Genomic DNA, 26,846 nt, shown 5'->3' with positions numbered 1-26,846 from the left:
CAAGATAGAAATTGACGTGGGGTGGGAGTGGATATAAGAAGACTACCAAGAGTTTGAGACTAAAGACTTGTAACTGACTCAGACTTTATGGGCGAGAAGCTGGTAGGTGCTACCTGTGGTAGCAAAGGGATTACTGTATTTGTAAAGTAACTGCACTTCCAGAACAACTTCAATCAGATGCATATTTCCCAGGGAACATATATAGAAAATGATATAGAGACAGCAGCATGGCATCAGTTAAAAAAAATAACTTTCCAAGACAGCTTCAAGGAATAGGAGGAACTCAGCAGAAAGGTTGCAGTGGTCCATCTAATAGAAAGGCAGGTGGATTTTTCCCTCTGAATTCATCCAGGTTAGATGTTCTTTCTCTCTACCATTCTAGCAGATAGTCTTCTTTAGTTCATCCAGAATATCTTTTTTGCTAAATCCAATGACCACTTTTTGTTCCTTATCTTACTCAATTTCTTAGCAGCATTTGAATGTTTAACATAAGTGACAACTCCCTTTACTGAAATGCTTTTCTCTTCAGTAACAACACACTGTCTTGGACTTTTGTACCTCACTGGCTGCTCCTTCCTAATCTTCTTTTCTGGTTTGACCTTGTGTGCCTAAAGTCTAAATATTGAAGGACCTTGATTGAGTTTTACTTTAAACCTCTCTCCTTTTTTTTCAAATTAAATTTTGTAGGGTGATATTGGTTAATAAAATTATATAATTTTCATATATATGATTCATTGATAAATCATCTGCATTATGTGCCTACCACCCAAAGTCAAATCTTTCATCACCATATATTTGACCCTCTTTAACCTTTACCAGCCCTCTTTCCTCTGATAACCACCATACTGTCATTTATATCTATGAAGTTCTGTTTGTTTGTTTTTATTGTTTGTTCATTTGTTTCAATTTTATACCCCACAATTGAGTGAAATGATATGGCTCTTGACATTTTTTGTCTGACTTATTTTGCTTAGCATGATATTCTCAAGGTCCATCTATGTTGTTGCAAATGTCAATATTTTATCTTTTCTTGTGGTTGAGTAGTATTCCATTATATGATATATACCACATCTTTATCCAATCATCTAGCGAAGAACACTTTAGTTGTTTCCATATCTTTGCCACTGTGAATAATGGTGCAGTGAACATAAGGGTGCATATATCTTTGCAAATAAATTTTTTTTAAAATTTTAGGTAGATACTCAGAAGGGGGCTTGTGAGGTCACATGTTAAGTCTGTTCTTAGTATTTTGACCTCCATACTGTTTTCTTTAGTGGTTACACAAGTTTACATTCCCACCAGCAGTGAATGAGGGTTCCTTTTTCTCAACAACCTCTCCAACACTTGTTATTACTTGATTTATTGAAAATAGCCTTTATATGTATAGTAAGTGTGAGTACCCTTTTTCCATATGTAATTTCATCTGATTTCTTAACTTAAAATACCATAAATATGCTAATAATCCCCAAACAGATCTCATCAGCCCTTATCTCTCCTCTAAACTTCCAAAACATACAGCCAAGTACTTAAATATATTTCTATTTGGCCTTCTGAAAGAAATCATATATATAATATTTTCAAAATAGTATAGGCTTGTATATTTAAATAAATGTTGTTATGTCCCATTCAGTTATCAAGCCTAACTCAAAGTCTGTTTGCTTCCTCTCCTCCTTTCTACCCAACTCATAATCCAAATCATTGGCAAAGTTAACACTACCACTAACAAAGATCACCAATCCCTCCATTCCTCTTTCTGTATTTGTACTGCTGTAGCTAAACTGTCAGTATCTTCCAAGTCAACTACTGGAATGACTTAATAATGGACTCTCTTGCTTTTTACTCTTGACCCCTTCTTCTGCCCAATACATTCTATATATAACAACCAGAAAAATATTTTAAAATGCAAATTAGCTCATGTCTTCACCAGCTTAAACCTTTCTATTATAATAAAATTCATTCTCTTTACTATGGCTTATAAGGATTTACTTGACTCTATCTTTGTTCTCTCTTCAAAATTCCACATAGAAGCAGAAAACAACATATTGCACCGAGGAAACTGCAAATAATTCAGTATGGTTGAGGGTATTGATAGGCATGTGGAAATATACAGGGAAAGTCACTGAAAATATAGGAAGAATCTAACTGAGAAGAACTCAGGAACTTAGATGTCCTAATATTTTATAGGTATAATGCTTTACTAATTGATGGCTTCCACATGAATATTTCCCACCTTTCTGTGCCTTTATAAATAGATCGGTGTTTGTATAGTTTCCTCTCTCTTCCTTTCCAATGGCTCCTTTCACTTCTGTAGTGATTCTGTCACCCTCAGCTAATATTCTTATTTTCATAGTAAATCATGAACTTAAAACATAGACTTTATACTAAAGGCATAACTGTAGTCATTTTAACTGTAGGAAGCTTTCTTTTTTTCATCCTGCTACTGAATGCTTGAACTGAAATTGTTCTTTGACACTTAATATTTAAACCACACTGTGACATCTAGAAGAAAAATAAGATCTATAATCTATACCTGAGCATAAGGTGATAAAGCTTAGGTCTGGAAAAGAGAGGTATGTTATGGACCTTAGCTTCAGAGGATTGTGAAAATATACCATCCTCAAAAGAGCAATTTTTTTTTAATCTTTTACTTTTTGGTCTATGATGTCATTTAATGAATTCCAATATATCTTTAAGGCTAGGTTTAAACTACTTGTCTTCTTGAAAGCAGATTCTGATTTTTCAGATAGAGCTGACATTTCTTCCATTATCCACACCTTGAATTTATCTCTAGGGCTTAGGTTGCATAAATTTATTTACATATGTATCTTGCTTTTTAGACTGTAAGTTTCCTGATGACAAATAAGGTGATGTGTTAATTAACATATAGAAACTCAATAAATGTGTATTAAATAGGTGAATATTCTTTTTTTTTAAACAATCATTAAAAGTACATGATGTTTTGTGAATTCTCTTGAATTAATTTAAACAAATAATATGTAAGATACCATGTTATATGATGAATGGCATGTAAGAATGTAGGATTCACTTGTCAAAAAGCTAAATATATGAAAAGAGATAAAATGCTAAACAAATAACGGGTGCTTTATAAGTTCAGGCAGGGTAGGGTATGCAGTGTTAACAAGTAAATCCTCAAATCTCAGTGGCTTACCGCAATAGAATTTTATTTCTCATTCCTCCACGTCTGAGCTCGGTCTGGCAATGGCACTGGGTGACTCCTCTTCACACCATGACCCAAGGATCTGGGCTTCTTTCATCACGTATTTCAGCTAATTCCCAATTCTTGCCTGCACAGATGGATGAAAGAGAGAGAAAGCATGAAATCTCACAAAAATATTTTTAAGGGCATGCTTTGGGAGAGACATTTGTCACTTCTTGTCACATTCATTTAGCAAAACCTTCTCTTATTACTCTGTCTAGATGCAGGAAGCTCAGAAATGCCTTCCAGTACTAATTGTCATAATGTATTATCTCTAGCCCTGTTGCCAAATGAGTATTAAAGTCAATTTGTGCAGGCAACTTAAAAAAAGAACAGTTAACTTATACAGTTCTTCAATTTTCTTCTTATCACTATACTCTAAACTGTTTTCTTCATGTATCATACAAATATATATATATAAATTTTTTCCAGGCAGGAAAGCATATCATAATAATCACATGCATCTTAGCACTGCTGAATTTATTCCATTCACCTTCTGATAAAATGATTAAAGAAAGGAATGGTGGGATTTTAGTTCCTAGTCCTGGCAAGACAGAAGAAACAAACCCTGGCTGGTTGGCACAGTGGAAGAGTGTAGGCCTGGCATGTGGAAGTCACGGGTTCAATTCCTGGCCAGGACACATAGGAGAAGCACCCATCTGCTTCTCCAGCCCTCCCCCCTCTCCTTTCTCTCTCTCTCTCTCTTCTTTCCTGTCCTGCAGCCAAGGCTCCATTGGAGCAAAATTGGCCCAGGTGCTGAGGATGCCTCCATGGCCTCCACCTCAGGTGCTAGAATGGCTCCAGTTGTCATGGAGCAATGCCCAGATGGGCAGAGCATTGCCCGCTAGTGGGCTTGCTCATGCGCTCCGCATGAGTGCATGCGGGAGTCTTTCTCTCACACAGAGGAAATAGCACTTTTTGGCCCCACTGGAATAAATGTAAATTAAGATGTACTTTCTAGTAGAAAAGCACATCTATCAAGAGCAAGAAAATGATCATAACTTTTGATTTATTATTTTCATCCTAGGAATATCCTAGAAAATATAAATAAATGGAATCAAAGATAAAATTCAAAATATTATGTTGATACCAGTAAGGTTGAAAATGTTCTAATTTGTCCAATGCCAGGTGATAGTTTAAATTAGTTGTCATAGATTTTGTAATAGATCAATAGTTACCAATGACAAATCATTCTTGGAAAGAGTATCTCTTGATACGAACAAATACAGCCTATTCTTAAGTGACAAGAGAATACAAAGTTTTTTTTAAAAAATGCAATTCTAATTTTGAAACTTTTGAGTAAAACAGATGTCACTAGCTAGGATATTCACGGATCCTCAGGCCTTTGGGGCTTGTCCTGATAATTATGTATCAGAATGTTAAATTGGAACTATTCTGGTTTTAGTTTCAGTAAAAATTGCAAAACAGTTATTCAGACCACTATGCTGCCTTGTAAATGAGGGTATTCAGGAACATTTACCAGCAGCTGAGGAGATAAAAAGGCCCAGAATTAGAGATTAGAGGAGGATTGAAAGAGAACTTTCTAGCTGTATGCTGAGTCACTCACTTGCAAGATAGAAGTATTTGTTCCTCAATTTATGCTTAGAAAAGGAACTAGCAGGCCCTGGCTGGCTGGCTCATTCACAGAGTTTCGGCCCAGCATATAAATGTCCCAGGTTCGATTCCTGGTCAAAGCCCACAAGAGAAACACCCACCTGTTTCTTCATCCCTCCCTTTCTCAATTCTCTCTCTTTTTCTGTCTTCCTCTCCTGAAGACATGGCTCAATTGGAGCAAGTTGGCCCCAGGTGCTGAGGATGGCTCTGTGACCTCTGCCTCAAGTGCTAAGAAGAGCTTGGTTGTTGAGCAATGGAGCAATGCTCCAGATGGGCAGAGAATTCCCCTTAGTGGGCATGTTGGGTGGATCACTGTCAGGGTGCATGCAGGAGTCTGTCTCTGCCTCCCCTCCTCTCACTGAATTAAGAAAAAGGGTAGGTGACTAACAGAAGCATGCAGAGAGTCTGACTCACACTCAAGACATTTAAAGTTTGTCTCTCTAATAGTGGTGGTGGTGTTAACCAACTTACACTCCTAGAATCTTTTTGTATAAAAGATGCATGGACCTGGCCGGTTGGCTCAGTGGTGGAGTGTCGGCCTGGCGTGTGGGAGTCCTGGTTCGATTCCCGGCCAGGGCACACAGGAGAAGCACCCATCTGCTTCTCCACCTTTCCCCCTCTCCTTTCTCTCTTATCTATCTCTTTCCCTCCCGCAGCCAAGGCTCCATTGGAGCAAAGTTTGCCTGGGTGCTGAGGATGGCTCTGTGGCCTCTGCCTCAGGCGCTATAGTGGCTCTGGTTGCAACAGAGCGGTGCCCCAGATGGGCAGAGCATCGCCCCCTGGTGGGTGTGCCGGGTGGATCCCGGTGAGGCACATGCGGGAGTCTGTCTGACTGCCTCCCCATTTCCAACTTCAGAAAAATACAAAAAGAAGAAAAAAAAAGGATGCACAAGTGTGAACTGTGGGCCAGGGTGACTGACCTGCCTGACTGAGGGTTAACTCTGATACTCTAGAGCAGTTTAAACAGTAGGATTTCTTGAGGCTGGAGAAAGAACCAGCAGCAACCAGTGATGAATTTCCTCGCTTGAAGAGAAGTGTAGATCACAGATGCACAATAATAGTTTAACGTCTCTGAAAAGCCCAGGAAAGTGCCCACAAAAACTAAGCATCTGTTCAAAACTCTGCCCAGTCCAAGGAACACCTGGAAAGAAAAGTAGGACTCCCCTGCCCCTTTCTACCTCCCTAACTTAGTCCTCTCTAAACTCTGGCAAGGATGGGAACTGAGATAGACAGATGAGGGTTGGGATATCAAAGAGCATAAGCAAATCAGCAAAAAGAAGCTAACGAGGCATTGTTAGTGAAAATTTAATATGTTGTTTATTGTTCTGGACTAGACTAGACATATTAATTGCTATACTTTTTTATTATAAGAAAATGATTAGAAAAGTAGTAAGACTTCTTCCAAATTTAACCCAGGGGCAAAAGAGAAATCAGCCTCAATTAATAAAAGGTCAAATATTGTTGCTTTTACATTGCATTCTGCCAATCATGTTTATTTAATGTGGCTGTGTATACAAATAAAATTATCTCCATTCCATGTTTTGGAAAATGCAGCACCCACTTGTCTTCCCTACCATAGTGTCTCCAAAAATTCTCTGGATATGATACATTTCAGTTCCTGTATTTTTCTTTAAAGTTGCTCTTTTTTTCTGTGACCTACACTAACCCAAACATTAGGACATTTCTCTTGCTATTTGAAATGCATCTCCTACAAGGGCAGTATATTTAATAGACTTTTGCTGACAGTTTGGGGTTATAGGCAGAGAGTAATTTTTGGTGTAACACAGAAATTTTTTAAAAATTAAATATTAGACATGATAGATTCTAGAAGTTCCTTGGCCATATCCATGTCATGGAACTTCATCCTGGTCAGTTTCCACCTCTCAAGTTGCTCATCCCCCAGTTGTGTTGCTTACCTTCCCAGTCTTAGGAAATCCTCCCTAAATGTTTTCCAGTTCTTACAGTTTTTAACTGTGGAGCTTGGGTCAGGTTACATAACATCATCTTGTCTTACTTTCCTTATGTATTACACTGGGACAGTATTAGTAGTTACCTCATACTGGGAACATTACATGGGTTGACACTTATAATTAGAAAAATGTCCAGTGCAGGGTACATATTAAAACACCCATAGATAATAAGGTACTTAAAGTAATAAAGTATTTAAAGATAATAAAGTACTCACTAATCTTAGGTGATTCTACTCATTGTTATTGTGCGCTAGAGGGTTAGGCAGTATGAGAGCAGTTTCCTCCTATGAAAAGAACTCCTTCAAGTACTTTATAAGTGAAACAATTCTCACCCCATAGAATGTGTTATCTTCTTGAAAATAATATTTTTTTTGGTCTCCAGAGCATGTATGTAAACATATAAAGTAAAAAGATTAGTAGGAGATAAGCAAAAATATTAATCACATATTTCTAGAAGCAAAATATGAAAGGTTATTTAATTCTCTGTGCATATTGTATTATATAATTAAAACAAATTATTTTTAAATCACAGATTTTACTTACTTTACTTACATGTCTTACTAATAACTTCAAAGATATAGGCAATAAAGAAACTTAATCATAGAAGGTTTGGAACATTGAGGGTGACTCCAAACACACTCATCGCTCATTCTCTGGCTCAGAGTAATAGATGACATCTCCAAGTGAGCTTTGTGGTCTTACCTAACACAGCAGAGTTGAGTGTTTAGTCCAAGAAATACCTCCATTTTATCTCTCAGCTTATATGATGTTTTCTAGAGAATACATCTGTCTTCTCTCCCTCTGGGCATTCTCCTGATAACCAGAGGAAAAATTAATTATTAGCCAGCTGCTTTAACACCTTCAACCAATTCACTCTCTGACCTCAGTTAATACTTCAGTACCCGCACATTTTTCAAGTTATTATTTTTCTTATTACATTTTAATTAATATTTAAAAAAAGAATAATCTTTCCATTATATCATTGACCACCAATTTGAACCATCTAATGAGAAGTGGGAATAAAGCATGTTCATAATGACCATGTCTTTTTAAAGGTCTTTTGACGTCCTTCCGTCATCTCAATTACTGTCTGTCGTCAATTATACCTTTGTATTTGAAATGTTTTATATGATTTGATGAATCTATTTAATCAAATGTGCAGTGCTTCTAAAATGAAACATACTTCTTTCTCTATACAATCCATTTTAACATGTTTTATATCAATCAAAGACTTCAATTTATTTTATAATGTTATATTCTTCACTCTTCCCCTACAAAAGATACAAAGAGAAGTAAATGATACATATCTTAATTCTTATGTCATATTTATAGGAATAACCATGCTCCACTAAGATTTAAATATGTACTTGATAAATCAAGGCTGAAAAGTACAGTTGATAATGAGATCAGTAAGTAAGTACCTTAATCTTCTGCAAACTGAGGTCTGATTATCTGCCAGCAGAGACCCATTTGAATTCATTCTCACCAATTCTAAGTCTGTGAAACTACTCCAAAAGAAAGAATAAGTGTGCTCATTTGTGTAATTCCACTGTCAAATTTATTTTCATTTAGGGGCACATAGAACCTTTTGCCCAACCGATTTTCAAGGTATTCAGAAAGAGTTAACAAATGGACCTGAAGTTGCTATCTTTAGAAAGGCCTGCTTGCCAGGTTGGCTCTGGGTTAGAGACTGGAAAGTAAATCATAAACAGTCCTCTGTATTGATACAAAGTTTCTTTAAATGATAAGTGGCTCATTAAACCTGAGCTATTAGTACAAATAACTTATTTCACAATGCACACTTACTTGCCAGCTGGGAGTTGGGAATTTTGACATGTACCAGGAAGAAGATGCCCACATGACCACTTTCCCTTGGGCACCGAGTCTCCAATCAGGTTCTTTGGTAGATAACACTTCAGATAAGTTGTCCAACTCGGCTGGAGGAATGCAGCATGTCCTGTGTGACTCCACTAAGAGAGGACTCTTGGAAGGGTATGCCTGGTTTCCTGTAGATATTATTACACCATGTGCCATTTTACATACTGGTTTTACTTTGTAACCTTATCCTAATTATTTAGCTTTGAATGCACTATATGCTGTATCCTTTTAGTAAACCTCCAAGTCTGGGAGTGTTGGGGGGCCTCTGACACACAAGGTAGATTGAAATGTTTACATTGAGGTACATAGAATTGAAATAAAAAATATTTATTGAATATATGTTATGTGAATGGACTTATGTTCAGTAAAACAAGTAGTCTAGACCTATCAAGAAATTCAGAGTATTGTGGTAGCCCTGGCCAGATGGCTCAGCAGTAGAGCATCGGCCTGGTGTGTGGATGTCCTGGGTTTGATTCTTTGTCAGGGCACACAGGAGAAGCTATCATCTGCTTCTCCATCCCTCCCCCTCTCCCTTCTCTCTCTCTCTCTCTCTCTCTCTCTCTCTCTCTCTCTCTCATCTCCTCCTGCAGGCATGACTCAAACGGTTTGAGCAAGTTAGCCCCAGGCACTGAGGATGGCTCCATGGCTTCCCCCCAGGCACTAAAATAGCTCTGTTGCCTGAGCAACAGAGCAGTGGCCCCAGATGGGCAGACATCACCTAGTAGGGAGCTTGCTGGGTGGATCCCAGTCAGGGCATATGCGGGAGTCTGCCTGCCTCCCTGCCTCTCGGCTAATAAAAAAAGAAGTATGGTGCTCATGTTTGCACACATAAGTATATAAAAACAATATTTAATTAATTGAGTCAAAGCTGAATAAGGAAAATACAAAAACAAGTTATTTCAATGGGGGCTTTGAGTATGTAGACACTTTCTCTTTTTTAAATTATCAAAAAACTTAGAGACATGTAAGTTAAGCTTAAAAGAATAAGTTGGTTTGGGCAAACTGTGGTGTGTGAAGGCAAGAGGAAGGAGAGTTTTGAAAGGTCTCCCTTCCAAAGTTTCCCTTGGAACTCAGCAAATAGATGGAAGGTGTGATAAAAGAGGGAAATATATTGCCTGACGTGTGGTGGCGCAGTGGGATAAAGCATCGACCTGGAACACTGAGGTTGCTGGTTCGAAACCTTGGGCTTGCCTGGTCTGTCTGTCTGTCTGTCTCTCTCTCTCTCTCTCTCTCCCTCCCCTCTAAAAAATCAATAAATAAAATATTTTTAAAAAATTAAAAAAAGAGGGAAATATAGTGTATCAAGGGAATAAAATATAATAGTAAGTGTTATTTATGGTACAAAGTGGAATTTGCAAATACTCTTGGTTAAAATCTGAATACTTTGAATGCCTTATATATAGCTCAGTTGCATGTAAAACATAGATTATTATAGAAGACCCATCAAATTATATATATATATATGGCATTATAAAAAAGTCTCTCTTACACTCAGGCACAGAATCGATGTTCCACTGGCTTCTAATTATGCTCTTTCTTTTCTGCCTCTCTTTTGTTCAGGTCCACCATGAGTGAGAACTGGGACTCAAACTCTTCAGAACACTGGCATCCTATTTTGAGTGTCAATGACACAAAGCATTATCTGTACTCAGATACCAATATTACCTATGTGAACTACTACCTTCATCATGCTCCAGTGGCAGCGATCTTCATTATTTCCTACTTTTTGATCTTCTTCCTATGCATGGTGGGAAATACAGTGGTCTGTTTTATTGTCATGAGGAACAAACATATGCACACAGTCACTAATCTCTTCATCTTGAACTTGGCAATAAGTGATTTACTTGTTGGCATATTCTGTATGCCTATCACACTTCTGGACAACATTATAGCAGGTATGTTGACTTATATGCAGTGTAAAGGTGATATAAGAAAATGTTTGTCCCATCTCCCTAGAGCCATGGTAGGTCATTCATTTATTCACATTTATATAACTGAGAAGGTGATCCCCCCAAGTAAGTCTAGTACCAACCCTACATCACACACAGCTGTTACAATATTATTGGCATATTCCCTATACCAGGGGTCTGGAACCTATGGCTCACGAGCCAGATGTGGCTCTTTTGATGGCTGCATCTGGCTCGCAGACAAATCTTTAATAAAAAAAATAATGTTAAAAATATAAAACATGCCCTGGCCGGTTGGCTCAGTGGTAGAGCGTCGGCCTGGCGTGCAGAAGTCCTGGGTTCAATTCCCGGCCAGGGCACACAGGAGAAGCGCCCATCTGCTTCTCCACCCCTCCCCCTCTCCTTCCTCTTTGTCTCTCTCTTCCCCTCCCGCAGCCGAGGCTCCATTGGAGCAAAGATGGCCCGGGCGCTGGGGATGGCTCCTTGGCCTCTGCCCCAGGCGCTAGAGTGGCTCTGGTCGCAACAGAGCTATGCCCCGGAGGGTCAGAGCATCGCCCCCTGGTGGGCGTGCCGGGTGGATCCCGGTCGGGCGCATGTGGGAGTCTGTCTGACTGTCTCTCCCTGTTTCCAGCTTCAGAAAAATACAAAAAAAAAAAAAAAAAAAAATATATATATATATATATATATATATATATATATATATATATATAAAACATTCTCATGTATTACAATCCATTCATTTTCTACTGCTCATGTTCATGGTTGCGGGTGGCTGGAACCAATCACAGCTGCCCTCCAGGACAACACCAAATTTTTATTGGATAATGTGTAATGTACACAGGTCGTTGTATGTCTCTCATGGAATTACATTTTAAAATATGTAGCGTTCATGGCTCTCTCAGCCAAAAAGTTTCCCGACCCCTGCCCTATACTGTTCTTTGCATCCGGTGACTGTTTTATAACTGCTAACTTGTACTTCTTAATCCCTTTACCTTATAGTGCTCACTGAAGATAATCAGAGAATGAGATTAGGCACATATTACCAAAGACTTTGAATTTGTTTAATACTGTGCAGGGCACATATAATATAGTAGAAATATTAGAATATATTTGATGCATTGTCTTCAAACTAATATACACAAATGTTTAGGCCCTCCTGTGGTTAGCTAGGGAGATTTCCAACATTTTTTGATGGGAGATGGAGCAGCAGTCCCAATGATTTCTTAAAAGGTGAAGTTCCATCAGCGGAATTTACATGTGCAACATAAGTAAGGACTGGAGCACATCAGGGCCTGTATTACTGTCTTTGGCACTATATTATATACTCTGGGAGTACAAGAGTAGTGTATCTCCAACCCCCAATACAGTTTTGGTACATAGTACCCACTTAATAAATATTTGTTATATTAATTAATGAATAGTACTCAAGATATTCATATTCTTAATTTATAAGAAATAGTGAAACAATAGCAATGTATAAAAAAAAGTCTAAAGCAGCATGAACCTTATCATAGTTCTCATCTTTTTATGACAGTCAACATCAGTTTACTGAAGAAGAGATTTCTCAATAAAATTTACTTGTTTCCTTCCTTTCTCAAGTAAGAGTTCAGAATGCCAATTCTATCACTATGTACTTTATAATTTGTGTCTTTGTGATGTTTATCATTAAGAAACAGTATTTATCAAGGATATACAATTTCAAGATACAATACTAGACAAAAAGAAACTGAAAGAATTGATAAAATTATTATTATTGTTCTCAAGAAACCTATTTACCAATAAAAAATGGTCTCAATGTTCCTTCTCTGACTATTTATACTTAAATATTATTTTAAAATTTTCTATATGCATTAGTCTGCCTTCCCTCTGATTTGCATTCCAAGCAGGCAGCCACATTCAGCAATTTTTGCCCTTATTTTTGGTAATGACTATCATATGGCTAAATAGCACATTCCATTATAATGTTTTTTCTACACACTATGTACAGTTTTAAACTGTAGTTTTCATAATCCTCTTCTACCAGAAGAGGTAATTTTCCTTACCACATGCCATTGAAATGATAGCACTAGGACAACAACCAACAAATCCATAGAAACTGCATGTCAGATACTATTGACTGTGAAGTTAGGGAAAAAACAAGACTGGCTAAAGTCCTGTATAAATGCAGTCACACACATTTATGCAGAACCACAAACATACAGTCACACAAATATGCATTCATACTCTTTCCTCCTCTCTTTCTCTCAGAATAATTATATCACAGTTCTTGGTTAACTCATTATTCAGAATATACATTCCTATTATTATGTGTCTCTTACCTTTGATGAGCCAGCACAGTGCTACAAAAACAATTTCTCTCTTGCTTTTTGTTTTCCTGGATTTAATGAGAGCATCATATTTTGGTTTGTTGAGTTTTGGGTGTGCACCTGTCAGTAATTTATCTTCAAATGATCTTCCGAGAGTGTTGATTTCCTGTCAATACTTTCAAATATAGTAGGTTACTTGTAAATTGCATCTTTTTTCCTAGATACCCTCCAGGTGGCCTGGATGTGTTCTTCCCACCCAGACACAGTGCTGTAGTGGCAGGCAGGTCAGCTGCTGCTCTGGGATTCCCTTCCCTGACACCCGAACAATCTTTTTACTGCTTTCAGCCTTTTGTTGTCTGGATGCCATTTATGTTTTCTTAACTTATTTCTCTGTTATCTTTCAGAGAAAGGGATATTGTGATTTAAATTTTTGAGATCTTGTAGATCTGCAAATATCTTTATTCTGCCCTTATACAGTATTTGACTAGTTAGCTATATAAAATATTCAAGGTTGAATAGTTTTTCTCCTCAACCTATTTAAAGAGACGACTCTATTGTTATTCCTCAGAGACCTGATGTTACTGCTGAAAAATCTAATGCCATTTGACTCTCAAGTCTTTTACTCATTATTTGTCACTTATTTTACTTTCTGAAAGTTCTGGGGGCTTCTCTTTATCCCCAGTGTTCTGAATTTAGGGCAATTATGCCTTAGTGTCTTTTTTATATTTTATTTATTCTAGTAAACAAAAAATAAGTCCTTTTAATCAAAAAATGAATGTCCTTTGATTCTGGGGAATTTCTTATTGAGTTCTTTCCTGTTTTTCTTTTTTCAACTCCAGTCAATCAGATATTTGAGACTGAATTGCCTATCTCCTACCCCTTTTAATATTTTTCTTCCATTTTCTACTCCTTACTGTTCTACTTTCAAAGACTTTCTTAACATTTTTTTTCAGACTTTATGTTGAGCTCTTCGTTTCTGTCACCATGTTTTAAAATCTTTGAGCTATTTTTCTATTCTGTATGTCTCTTATTCTCTCATGCACATTTCATCGATATAATGTGTTATATCTTTGAGGTTATTAATAATAATTTGTGTTTGCTTTTCATTTATTACCAACTTATTCATATTGGTATTCTCTTAAATTTCTTTGTTATATTCTACACTCTTTTCTATTTGATGTTTCTCTCATGTCAAGTGCTACTTAGCTGCTTGTGTTTCAGAATGAAGCACCGCGTGCATGCCTTGAACTTCTGCATGCATGGGGACTCAGGTTAGGACTACACTTGGCTTCAGTAGTCTGGACCATTCATTGACAAATTCACAACTCATAAAATCTGAATGTCTTGGGGAGGATCACTTTCCCAGAAGGAAATTCTCTGATCTACTACCATAGGTATAGAAGGCTGACTGCTGCATTTCAGACTGAATAGGTCAATGGTATTGTATGCGGAGTGTGTACTTCCATTTAATTTTTCTGCATCACTGGGACATCCACTCCACCAGCACTTAGTGATTCACTAAAGCCACTGTGCTTCCCATTCTTCTGCTCACCTGGGAAAAAGTGGCATGATTGCATTTATACATAATTCAGCCAGTTATGGTGTTGCCCAACTTGACATTCAGTAGTATCTGCCACCTTTGTTTCTATGGATTTATATTCTTTTTGTCCTAGTACTGTTATTTAGTGGACCATAGTGAGAAAGATGAGATAAATTGGATGCTTATTTTTCCATTTTCAATCAATGGCTATACACACTCTGTGTTGCAATTTTTGTTGAAAAATAATAATATAGCAAACCAATTTTAGGACTTGGAGGGCTTGCTCTCTTTTGGTTTATTCAGACTCACTCAAGTACCTCCTGCAAAATGATCAGGATGGAAAAGTGTTTTTTATTTTCTTCTTAATATATACTTGGATTATTTAGGTTACTGGGAATATTTTTAATTAGGTAAGAATGTTTTTAAAAATAAATTACAGGATACTTTTTTTTCTTTTCTTTTTTCTTTTTTTTTTTCTTTTTTTTTGTATTTTTCTGAAGCTGGAAACAGAGAGGCAGTCAGACAGACTCCTGCATGCGCCCGACCGGGATCCACCAGGCACGTCCATCAGGGGGCGATGCTCTACCCATCGGGGCGTCGCTCTGTCGCGACCAGAGCCACTCTAGCGCCTGAGGCAGAGGCCAAGGAGCCATCCCCAGTGCCCGGGCCATCTTTTGCTCCAATGGAGCTTCGGCTGCGGGAGGGGAAGAGAGAGAGAGAGGAAGGGGGGGAGGGGTGGAGAAGCAGATGGGCGCTTCTCCTGCGTGCCCTGGCCGGAATCGAACCCGGGACTTCTGCACGCCAAGCCGATGCTCTACCACTGAGCCAACCGGCCAGGGCCCAAGATACTTTTAATAGATACATTTTTTAAATTTGAGAAATATCTAGCATTCACCTTTTGAGGAACTACTAGAATATTTGCTAGTGGAAGAATAATGTTACTTTCCTATAATAGCTGAAGGGTGTTTAGAATATCAAATGGCTAGAATAGTTTTACTAATTTCTTTTATAAACACTTTGGTGAGATTCACTTAAGGAGGAATTCAAATAGAGTACTTATGTTCATGCCAGGTGCTCTTTATTTTTGCAGTATATCTTAGTCAGCTCAGGCTGCTATAACAAAATATCATAAATGGCGGGGGCAGGGCTTAAATAGCAGACATTTATTTTCTCACTACTCTGGAGGTTTGAAGGTCAAGAACAGGGTGCCTGTGCCCATTTTTAAATTGGATGTTTTGTTTTATTGGTGTTGAGTTTTGTAAATTCTTTATAGATTTTGGACATTAATCCCATATCAGAGTATTGGCAAATATGTACTCCCGTTCAGCGGGTTGTCTTTTCATTTTGTGGATAGTTTCCTTGCGGTGAAAAAACTTTTTAGTCTGATGATCTCTCATTTGTTTAACTTTTCTCTCCTTTCCCTTGCTCGAGGAGATATATCAGAAAAACATATTACTATGAGATGTGCCGAGATTTTACTGCCTATGTTTTCTTCTAGGATTTTAATGGTTTGGAGTGTAATATTTAACTCTTTAATCCATTTTGAGTTTGTTCTTGTGTATGGTATAAGAAGGTAATCTTGTTTCATTTGTTTGCAGATATCTGTCCAATTTTCCCAACACCATTTATTGAGTAGACTGTCTTTACCTTAAATAGACACTTCTAAATGGAACATACAGGTGACCAGTAGACATATGAAAAGATGCTCAATGCCACTAATCATCAAAGAAATGCAAATTAAAACTGCAATGAGATATCACCTCACATCTGTTAGAATGGCTTTCGTTGATAAATCATTCAACGACAGTGCTGGCAAGGGTATGGAGAAAGGGAACTCTTGTGCACTGTTGGTGGAATGCAGATTGGTACAGCCACTGTAGAAAGTAGTATGGCTTTACCCCAAAGAATTAAAAATGGTACTGCCTTTTGATGCAGGAATTACACTTCTAAGAGTATCTCCCAAGAAACCTGAGACACTATTTTGAAGGAATATATGCACCCTATGTTCATTGCAGTGCTATTTACAATAACCAAAATCTGGAAACAGCCCGTGTACCCATCAGTAGATGAATGGATATAAAAGCAGTGGTACAACTACACAGTGGGTTACTATATGGCCCTAAAAAATGAAATCTTAGCTTTTGAAACAACATGGATAAAACTGGAGAGCATTATGCTGAGTGAAATATGCCAGTCAGAGAATGACAAGTACCATATGGTTTCACTCAGATGTGGAATCTAATGAACAAAATGAACTAATAAGCAAAAGGAGACAGACTCATACATAGAAAGCAGTCTAACAGCTGTCTTGGGGGGGTGCTTGGTGAGGGGGAAGCAGGGATTGAGCAAAAAAAAGTACAAAAAAAAAAAAGAAAAAATCCTCATGCACCTGGAAAAGTGTGGTGATTGTCAGGGTGGGGTGTAGAGAAGGGTATGGGGGGATAAATGGTGATGGATGAAGAATAGATTTGGGTTAGTGAACACACAATGTGATGTACAGAGATGTGTTGTTGAATTGGAGTCCTGAAACTTGCATAATTATGTTAACCAGTGTCACCCCAATAAATTCAATTAAAAAATCAGGAGGATGGCAGCATGGTCAGGTTCTGGGTGAGAGTACTTTTCCTAGTCTGAATAGAGCTGTCCTCTTGCTATGTGTTCACATGGCCTTTCTTCAGTGCATATAAATGGAGAGACACCTTTCTCTCTCGTCCTCTTCTCAGACATCCCATCACATGGGCAACACCATCACAGCCTTATCTAAACTAATCATTTCAGGAAGGCTGAGTCTCTGAATACCGTCACACTAGGGGTTAAGTCTTCAATATATAAATTGGGAGGGAAGAAAAACCACTGATTGCAGAACAGAGTACCTCTGTGGTCATTTGTCTCATTATATTAATATATATAAATACATATTGACTTTACCTGTAAGATCTTATAATTTAGGGATTCATGCCCAAATTAGAATACTAATTTCTTTCTGTTTTATTCATTTGAAGGGCATTATTGTACAAGAGATAATTGTCTGGATTATGGAATGATACTGCTAGGGTTCCAATCATTAGTATAATATAATACTAACTAGCTTTATGGCAAGGCATGTGACACTTGTGTGTTGGTACATAGTCTATATCATGAGGAAAATAATGAAGCCTTCAAAAGCCTACTGTGGGGATGAGATATATTAATAGAAAGCACTATTACAGTGCCTAGAATGTTGTGACCACTATGTAAGTTCTGACATAATTAGTAGTATACTGAAAAACAGAGCTCTGAAGATGCTAATGAAAATAATGACAAGCGTTGATTGTTTTCATGGATATCATTTAGAAAAGTTATATCAGTCTTGATTTAATGCCTTTCTGTTTATATTTTCAGTGAAATTTTTAGAAAATTATTTTCTCAAAGACTAACTGTTCCTTTTCCCTTTCAGGATGGCCATTTGGAAGCTCAATGTGCAAAATCAGTGGTTTGGTTCAGGGAATATCAGTTGCTGCTTCAGTCTTTACTTTGGTTGCAATAGCAGTGGATAGGTAAGTCAGCGTCAAACTCTGCATCCTCCAGAATGGGCATGGTTGCAGCTAATCTACCTGGTGAGAGAACACTGTATAATCTACTGAAGTTAGTAATATTCTACTAAATTGGGATATATATATATATATATGAGAGAAATATTAGATATATATATACACATATTGAGAGAGAGAAAGAATATATATAAATATATATGTATATAGGGAGAAAGATAAATAGTTAATGTAATATAATTGTTTACATCAAAAAACTTGGTAGGTTTTATTTATAATATTTATCTATTGTTTTCATAATTTTTACACTATTTTAATCTATTTCTAAGAACTTATTATATAGATTTAGTTTCTTTGGCTTATAGGTTAGGAGAATAGAATTTAAACATAAGCTAACCACTCTATGCCAAAAATATTTTTTACATTGTTTCCAAATTTACTGTATTCTTTTTCTATTATACTGCAGTATTTTTACATACTACTTATTTGTTTATAATTATATCTATACTCATTTTATGCTAGTAAGTAATAGCAGTACTATTACTAAATTATTTTGATAAGAATGTCTATAATAATTTTATACCTTAATTACATATTATACATGCCATCTTTAGAGCAAATAAAAACTTGTAATATCCTTTTCATATTTTTCCTTGAATCTTGAGCCTATCGGATTCATTTCCATATTATGCTCAGTATTAAATGCCCCTAAATTCTTTTTTCACTGTTTCTAGCATACTTTCTGAACAGAGATTTAGAAATAAACATCGCTCTTTATTATAAAAAGTAAATGAGGTTAGAATAATAAATTAAATGTACTATATTTGATGAATAACTATACAGTGGTTAAAATTAATTAGCTAGGTCAACATATATCAAAATACATAAATCTCAAAAGCATACCATCTAAAAAAAGAAGTTATGTAATCATATATATAACATGGTGCCATTATATAAAATTCAAAATGTTATAGATGCAGGCTAATATGGTGAAAGCATAACAAATTTGACAAAAGGGATTTGACCTCAGGATTTTTGCAGAAAGAAGAAAGTGACTGGAATTAAGTAGGGTTATCAAAAATAAATAAATGCATAAATAAAGAATTTCAGCTGTATTTGTAATGTTTTAGACTTTTTAAGAGCGGACGAAAATATAGTCACCTGCTGTGACTGACAGTTTAATTCACACCGTCATGGTTTATCTTCCCATCCATGCATCACTTTGCTATCGTTTCAGTCATCTATTGCTATATAACAAGTCACCTTCAAAACACACCACTTAGTGGCTTAAAATGGCAGCAGTATTTGTTATGCTCATGAGTTTGGGATGTGAGTGGATTCAGCAAGTATAGGCTATCTCTGCTTTACCTGGCACAAGGTAGGGAGCTCCAAGGCCCGGGCTGAAGGCTCTTTCCACTGATCTTGGTGCCTAGTCTGGGGAGACTTAAAAAACTGAGAAAGAACTGAGGCTCCTCTGGCACTCTGTCTCTATTGGTTTCTCCACGTGGGCTCTCCAGCAAGGCTTCTTCAAGGTAGCTGAGCTTCTTATGTCAGTACAACACTCTGAACATCTGCGTCCTAAGAGAGAGAGCCGGTAAAGGTCATGCTGTATCATTTCTGCATTCCAGTCATTAAAAATGAGTTGTTAAGGTCAGCCCAAATTTCAATAGAAGGTAAGAGAAGTTGGAGAGGATGTCAAAGAATTTCGATGTTTTGAGGCCACCACATTTGTATTTCTATAGAAACTACTTGCATTTGAATGCTTTTCTCATGGCTGCCTCTTGGACAAAGAAGCCAAACTACAAAAACAAAACAAAACAAAAACCCACAAAAAATACTTCCAAACCTATTTCTGCAGACTAAGCTGTCTCCTGAATTTCATATTTATGTTCAATATACCTACAGGATAATTTCACCTCCACATGTAACATCAAACTCCTCAAACAAAATATGCCTAGAACTCTCTCCACAACCAGTCCCCTCAAAAAAACTGAAAAAAAAAAATAGCTCCTTTTCTTATGTTCCCCAATCAGTGAATGTCAGGATCATTCACCCAATTCAAGTGAAAATCTTGAAGTTTATCCTTGGACCTCCTTTTCTCTTCAATTTCTATTTAGTCACTCAGTCCTGGGTGCTAGCTGGTCCTGAAGCAGATAACCAGCTTTTGTTGCTTGAGATAAAATATGGAGATTATTTTCCAACTAGCTGTGATATGTGAACTTAACTGAATCATGGAGTGCCCAGATATTTGATCAAACATTACATAGGGTATTTGTGAGAGTATTTTTTAAGACAATTAAAAGATTTTTTTTTCAATTACACTTGACACAATATCATATTAGTTTCAGGTGTACTACATAGTGATCAGATATTTATATAACTTACAAAGTGATCATCCTGGTAAGTTTAGTATCTACCTGACAGTTATTACTTAGTTATTACAGTATTATTGACTATGTTCCCTGTGCTGTACTTTACATCCTCATGATCATTTTTATAACTGGCAATCTGTACATCTTAATCCCTTCTGCCTTTCACCAGCCCCTCCCAACCACCTCCAGTCTGGCAACCATCAATTTGTTCTATGAGTTTATTTCTGTTTAGTTTGTTCATTTTGTTTTTGATTTTGTTTTTGTTTTGGGGAGGATTCAACATATAAAAGAAATTATATAGTATTTGTCTTTCTCTGTCTGACTTATTTCACTTGGCATATCTTCTAGGTCCATCCATGTTGTTCCAATGGAAAGATTTCATTTTTTATGGTTGAGTAATAATCCATCGTGTGCATGTACTACTTTATTCATTCATCTATCAATGGGCACTTAGGTTACAGTCATATCTTGGATATTGTAAATAATGCTGCAATAAACTGAGGGGCACATTTGTCTTTTCAAATTAGTGTTTTGAGTTTCTTTGAATTGATAAGTAGAAGTAGAATTGCTGGGTCATATGGTAGTTGTATTTGTAATTTTTTGAGGAACCTCCATACTGTTTTCCATAGTGACACCAATTTGCAGTACCACCAACAGTGCTCAAAGGTTCCCTTTTTACTACATCTTTGCCAACACTTGTTTGTTGAATTATTGATGATAGCCCTTCCTACAGGTATGAGGTGACATTTTATTGTGGTTTTAATTTGCATTTCCCTGATGATTAGTGATATACTGAACATCATTTCATATGTCTATTGGCTATCTCTATCTCCTCTTTGGAGAAGAAATGCCTGTTAAGGTCTGCTGCCCATTCTTTAATTGAATTGTTTGTTCAGTTGGTATTAAGTTGTATGAGTTTCTTATGTATTTTGAATAGTAGATTCTCACTGGATATATCATTAGCAAATATCTTCTCCTATTCTATAAGTTGTCCTTTTTTTTTTTTTTTTTTTTTTTTGGTTGATGGTTTCCTTTGTTGTGCAAAAGCTTTTTACTTTGATATATTTCCATGTGCTTATTTTTTCTTTTTTCTCTTTGCCTAAGGATATATGTCAGAAAAAAAATATTGCTTTAAGAAATGTTCAAGATTTTACTGCCTCTGTTTTCTTAGGAGTTCTATGGTTTGAGGTCTTGCATTTAAGTCTTTACTCCATTTTAAATTTATTCTTGTATATGGTGGAAGAAAGTGATCCAGTTTCTTTCCTTTGCATGTGTCTATCCTGTTTTCCAAATACCAGTTATGAAATAGACTGTTTTTACCATATTGTATATTATTGCATTTTTGTCATAAATTAACCATATAGCATGGGTTTATTTCTGGATTCTCTATTCTGTCCCATTGAGCTGTATATCTTTTTTTAATGCCTTGGTGGCTTGTATATAGTATAGTTTGATACTGGCTAGCATGATACCTCCAACTTTGTTCATCTTTCTCAAGATTGCTGTTGCTATTTGGGAGTCTGTCTTGTCTTCATATAGACTTCAGAATTATTAGTTTTAATTTTCTGAAAAATGCCATTGATATTTTTATAGGATCTGCATTTAATCTGAATATTGCTTTAGATAGTATGGACATTTTAATGATGTTAATTATTCCTAACTGTGATTACAATATATCCTTCATTTATCTTATCTTCTTCAATTTTTTTATTTACTATTTTATAGTTTTCCAAGTACCAGCTTTTGTTTTGTTCTATTTTTTACCTCCTTAGTTAAATTTATTTCTAGTTTTATTCTTTTTGATGCAATTGAAATAAGGATTTTCTTAATTTCTCTTTCTGATAAATTGTTATTGATGTATACAAATGCAAATCATTTTTGAATGTTTATTTTGTGTCCTGATACTTTACTGAATTTATTTATCAGTTTTCCTGTAATACTCTTTTGGTAGTGATGAATTCCTTTAGATTTTTTTTTTTTTTTGATCTGGGAAGCTTTTTATCTTCCTTTGACTCTAAATGTTAGCCTTGCTGGGTAGTATATTCTTGATTTTAAGTCTTTGCTTTTCATTACTGAATATTTTATGTCAGTCCCTTCTGGTCTGCAATGTTTTTGTTGAGACATCAGCAGACAGTCTTGTGGGAACTCCTTTGTAGATAACTAACTGCTTTTCTCTTGCTCCTTTGTCTTTAACCTTTGGCATTTTAATTATGATGTGTCTTTGGTGTAGTATCTTTGGATTCATCTTGTTTGAAACTCTTTGCACTTTTTGGACTCCTATGACTATTCAATATTTCATTTGCCAGGGTAGGGAAGTTTTAAATCATTATTTCTTCAAATACGTTTTCAATTTCTTGCTCTCTTCCTACACCCCTATTACATGACCATTGTTAAATTTATATTGTTCCAGAGGTTCCTTAATCTAGTCTTATTTATTTGATTCTTTTTCTCTTTGCTATTCTTAGATTTTTCTCCTACCTTGTCTTTCAAATTACTGATCTATCTTCTGCTTCATCTAATCTATTGTTGATTCCCTACAATATATACTTCATTTTAGCTGTTGTTGTATTCTTAATTTCTGACTGGTTCTCTTTTATGTTTCCTATCTCTTTGTTAATGTTCCTACTGAGGTTATTTCCTAAGTCTATTGAACATTCTTATAACTAATGTTTTGAACTGTGAGGGTGTTTTTTATAAGATTGAATCAAAAGAGTAGAACAGAACAGAGTAAAGATTGCTCTCCCTATTAAATAAGTGGCCCTTATTTACTCAATTAAAGGAGTGAATAGAACAAAAAGGCTGACTCTCCAACAAGTAAGGGAAAACTCCTCTTGTCTAATTTTTGAACTGTGACATCAATTTTTTTCTGCCTTCAGACTTCAAAGAAACATTAGTTTTTCTGGAGTCTTGAGCCTGCTGTCTTTTACAGTGGCACTTATATCAGTGGCTCTCCTGGTTCTTAGGCCTTTGGACTTGAACTGGAACTACATCACTGGCTCTTCTAGATCTCCATATTGCCAACTCCAGATCTTGGGATTTTTTAAGCGTCACAGTTGCACAAGTCAATTCCTTATAATAAACATCTTTCAATATATTTATACATTGTGTTAGATCTGTTTCCTTGGAGAACCCTCACTAATGCAATGCCAAAGCTAAACTCTAGCATGATTTTAGAAAAATTACACAATATTTCCACTGGCTGTTTCCTGGCAGGGGACATTTTTTATCTTGTTCATCTTTGCTTCTCTGAATACATATATGTATTTGTAGAAGAATAAATCAGTCAAGTATTTGAGGTCCTTCTAATTGGTTTACAAAAAGAGCAAAGTATCTAGTATTGTGCCTATGAACTTATTCATAATTTAATGGTGTATAAATGGGAGGATTCACTGGTCAGAAGACTAAAAGAAAACTTGAAGTTTAAGACAAAATACCTGATACATGCAATGAAGTAATTCTAAAGATCAACAGAGCAGTGAATGCTAAAGCTAACTAGTCATTATATGAAGATATGTCAGTTGCTGCTGGACAATGTAGAAGCTCTAAGTTTTTTTACATGCAGATCTGAAAAGTAATCATTTTTATAACATTTTAGTTTTATAAATTCAGCACAAAAATCAATGAAGATTAAATAGGTAATAGCATTTGAAATATAATATTATATAATTACATAATGGTATGACTTTCTTATAATTACATAATGAATATCAGTAATAGTAACATCTAGAAGAATCACAGTAATGACCCTGGACAGTTGGCTCAGTGGTAGAGCATCAGTCCTGCATGTGGATGTTCCAAGTTCGATTCCTGGTCAAGACACACAGGAGAAGTGCCCATCTGCCTCTCCATCCCACCCCTCTCACCTCTTTCTCCCTCTTCCCTTCCTGCAGCCATGGCTCAATTGGAGTGAGTTGGCCCATGCACTGAGGATGGCTCCATAGCCTCTGCCCGAGGTGCTAAGAAGAGCTCAGTTGCTGAGCAACAGAGCAACACCCCAGATGGGCAAAACATCACCCCTAGTGGGCTTGCTAGGTGGATCCTGGTCAGGGCACATCTGGAGTCTGTTTCTCTACCTCCCCTTCTCTGAATAAAAAATGAAAAGAAAAAAGAAGAATCACAGTAACAAAATAGCCATAAAATGAATCAAACTTAATCAACATGTGATATTGAATTTCCATGCTCCCCAGGGAACATAGACTACTGGGAAGGCACATAATCAGAATTCATAATGGAAATTCTTAGACTCTTATAGCTGTGAAACAAACTAATAAATATATGGTGGCTTAAAACAATACTTTAATATTCAACTTTCACGATTCTGTGGATTGGTTGAGTGCCTCTTGTAATTCTCCTTCCTGCTCAGTATATTGTAGCTGAATTAAGTGATGCTGTAGCATTATCCTGGCAGCTAACCTGGGGCTCTAACATCCTCAATGACCAGCCTCTTGTGCCCCTAGGTCTTTCTTCACATAGCTTCTCATCTAATTCAAGCTGTTTTACAACTTGGTTAGCTGGTTTTAAAGAAAAAACATTCCTAAAGTACAAACCCCAATATGCAAATGCATAAAAAGTATCTGTTTATGCCATGCTTGATAATATCCTATTGGTCAAGGCAAGTTACATAGCCAAGCACACAAATAACATGGAGAAGTCCACAGAAGGGTATGAAGAAGAGTTTAAGAATATGGGCTCTAAAACTAAACTTCCTGTGTCAGAATTACGCATAATTATGCGCAATATTTTTACTTTTTCTAAGTCTGTATTTCCATCTTTTAAATAGTGAATCTTAAAGGGATAATCTATGCAAAACAATGAAAAAGAAAGAAACAAAGTATTACATATTCATGTTCAGTATGTCATAGTTAACACTATTACTTTTATTCATAGTGTCTGATATATTCCAGTTGAAATGGAATTTATCTCATATCACAGAAAATGGCAATACATGCCTTTTTACTGCCAATAGTAACTTTCTACATTTTTTAAAAGAATGTGGGGATTATTTAAATTTAATTTAGGACTCAATAAGAAGTTACAAGGCACTGCCTCAAGTGTTATTTGCCTTCATTGCAGGTTTCGGTGCATTGTCTACCCGTTTAAACCAAAGCTCACTATCAAGACAGCATTTATCATTATTGTGATCATCTGGGTCCTGGCCGTTGCCATCATGTTTCCATCTGCAATAATGTTACATGTACAAGAAGAAAAATATTACCGAGTGAGGCTCAACTCTCAGAATAAAACCATGCCAGTTTACTGGTGTCGGGAAGATTGGCCAAATAAGGAAATGAGAAAGATCTATACCACTGTGCTGTTTGCTAATATCTACCTGGCTCCCCTGTCCCTCATTGTCATCATGTATGGAAGGATTGGAATGTCACTCTCCAAGATGACTGTGCCTCACACAGGCAAGCGGAACCAGGAGCAGTGGCATGTGTCCAAGAAGAAACAGAAGGTCATTAAGATGCTCCTGATTGTAGCCCTACTATTCATTCTCTCCTGGCTGCCCCTGTGGACTCTGATGATGCTCTCAGACTATGCTGAGCTATCTCCAAATGAATTGCAGGTCATTAATATCTACATCTACCCTTTTGCTCACTGGCTAGCCTTTTGCAATAGCAGCATCAACCCCATCATTTATGGTTTCTTCAATGAGAATTTTCGCCGTGGGTTTGAAGATGCTTTTCACCTTCAGTTCTGCCAAAAAAGAGCAGAGCCCAAGGAAGCCTACACCCTCAGAGCTGAAAATAGTGTGGTCATAAATACATCTCATCAGTTAGTCCATGAACCTACAACTCAGAACCCACATAAGGAAAATTTGCTTTAGAAAAAGTGATGAAAACCCCCAACTGGAAGTGACTGAAGAATTAGGACGAGCTACTGATAGCAATGACATTACAAAAAGAGCTAGGCTGATGATTTCCACTCTACTGTGTTATATATTGAAATACTGTTGCTTTCTTTGGCTTTGTACGTCAATTATTTCTAAGAATGTTCCATAGAAAATATGCATGGAAAATCTTCTCTGGAAAAAAAAAGGAACAAAATGGTCTTATGTTCATAACCATATGAACTTATGGTTCATAAAATCTTATGGCAGGGGTCTCCAAACTATGGCCCACGGGCCACATGCAGCCCCCTGAAGCCATTTATCCGGCCCCCGCTGCACTTCCAGAAGGGCCACCTCTTTCATTGGTGGTCAGTGAGAGGAGCACAAGATTACTGTATGTGGTGGCACCGCAAAGTGCGGCGTCGCTCATGTACAGTACTACTTCCGGTGATGCGGGACACACGCATCACGGCTCCTGAAGCGTGTCATATCACTTGTTATGGCTAGCAGTGACAAATATGGAACCGGACATTGACCATCTCATTAGCCAAAAGCAGGCCTATAGTTCCCATTGAAATACTGGTCAGTTTGTTGATTTAAATTTACTTGTTCTTTATTTTAAATACTGTATTTGCTGTATTTGTTCCCTTTTTTTTTTTTTTACTTTAAAATAAGATATGTG

At 36.6% G+C, this 26,846-nt stretch overlaps 1 protein-coding gene across 1 annotated transcript in view; it reads left to right on the top strand.

Moving 5' to 3' along the window:
• Window positions 1-26,193, top strand: part of NPFFR2 (neuropeptide FF receptor 2) — a 39,939-nt gene extending 13,746 nt beyond the window's left edge. Inside the window, exons 2-4 of the mRNA XM_066280881.1 lie at window positions 10,240-10,574; window positions 17,869-17,968; window positions 25,408-26,193. Coding sequence (XP_066136978.1) covers window positions 10,247-10,574; window positions 17,869-17,968; window positions 25,408-26,161 — 1,182 coding nt within the window. The 5' untranslated portion in view covers window positions 10,240-10,246 and the 3' untranslated portion in view covers window positions 26,162-26,193. The remainder of the gene's footprint in view (window positions 1-10,239; window positions 10,575-17,868; window positions 17,969-25,407) is intronic.
• Window positions 26,194-26,846: the final 653 nt, after the last annotated feature.

The sequence above is a fragment of the Saccopteryx bilineata genome, chromosome 5 (genome assembly GCF_036850765.1).
Source record: "Saccopteryx bilineata isolate mSacBil1 chromosome 5, mSacBil1_pri_phased_curated, whole genome shotgun sequence".
In the NCBI taxonomy this organism is placed as follows: Eukaryota; Metazoa; Chordata; class Mammalia; order Chiroptera; family Emballonuridae; genus Saccopteryx; species Saccopteryx bilineata.
The sequence above is the reverse complement of the archived record's forward strand: the minus strand, read 5'-3'. Positions and strand labels throughout refer to the sequence as shown.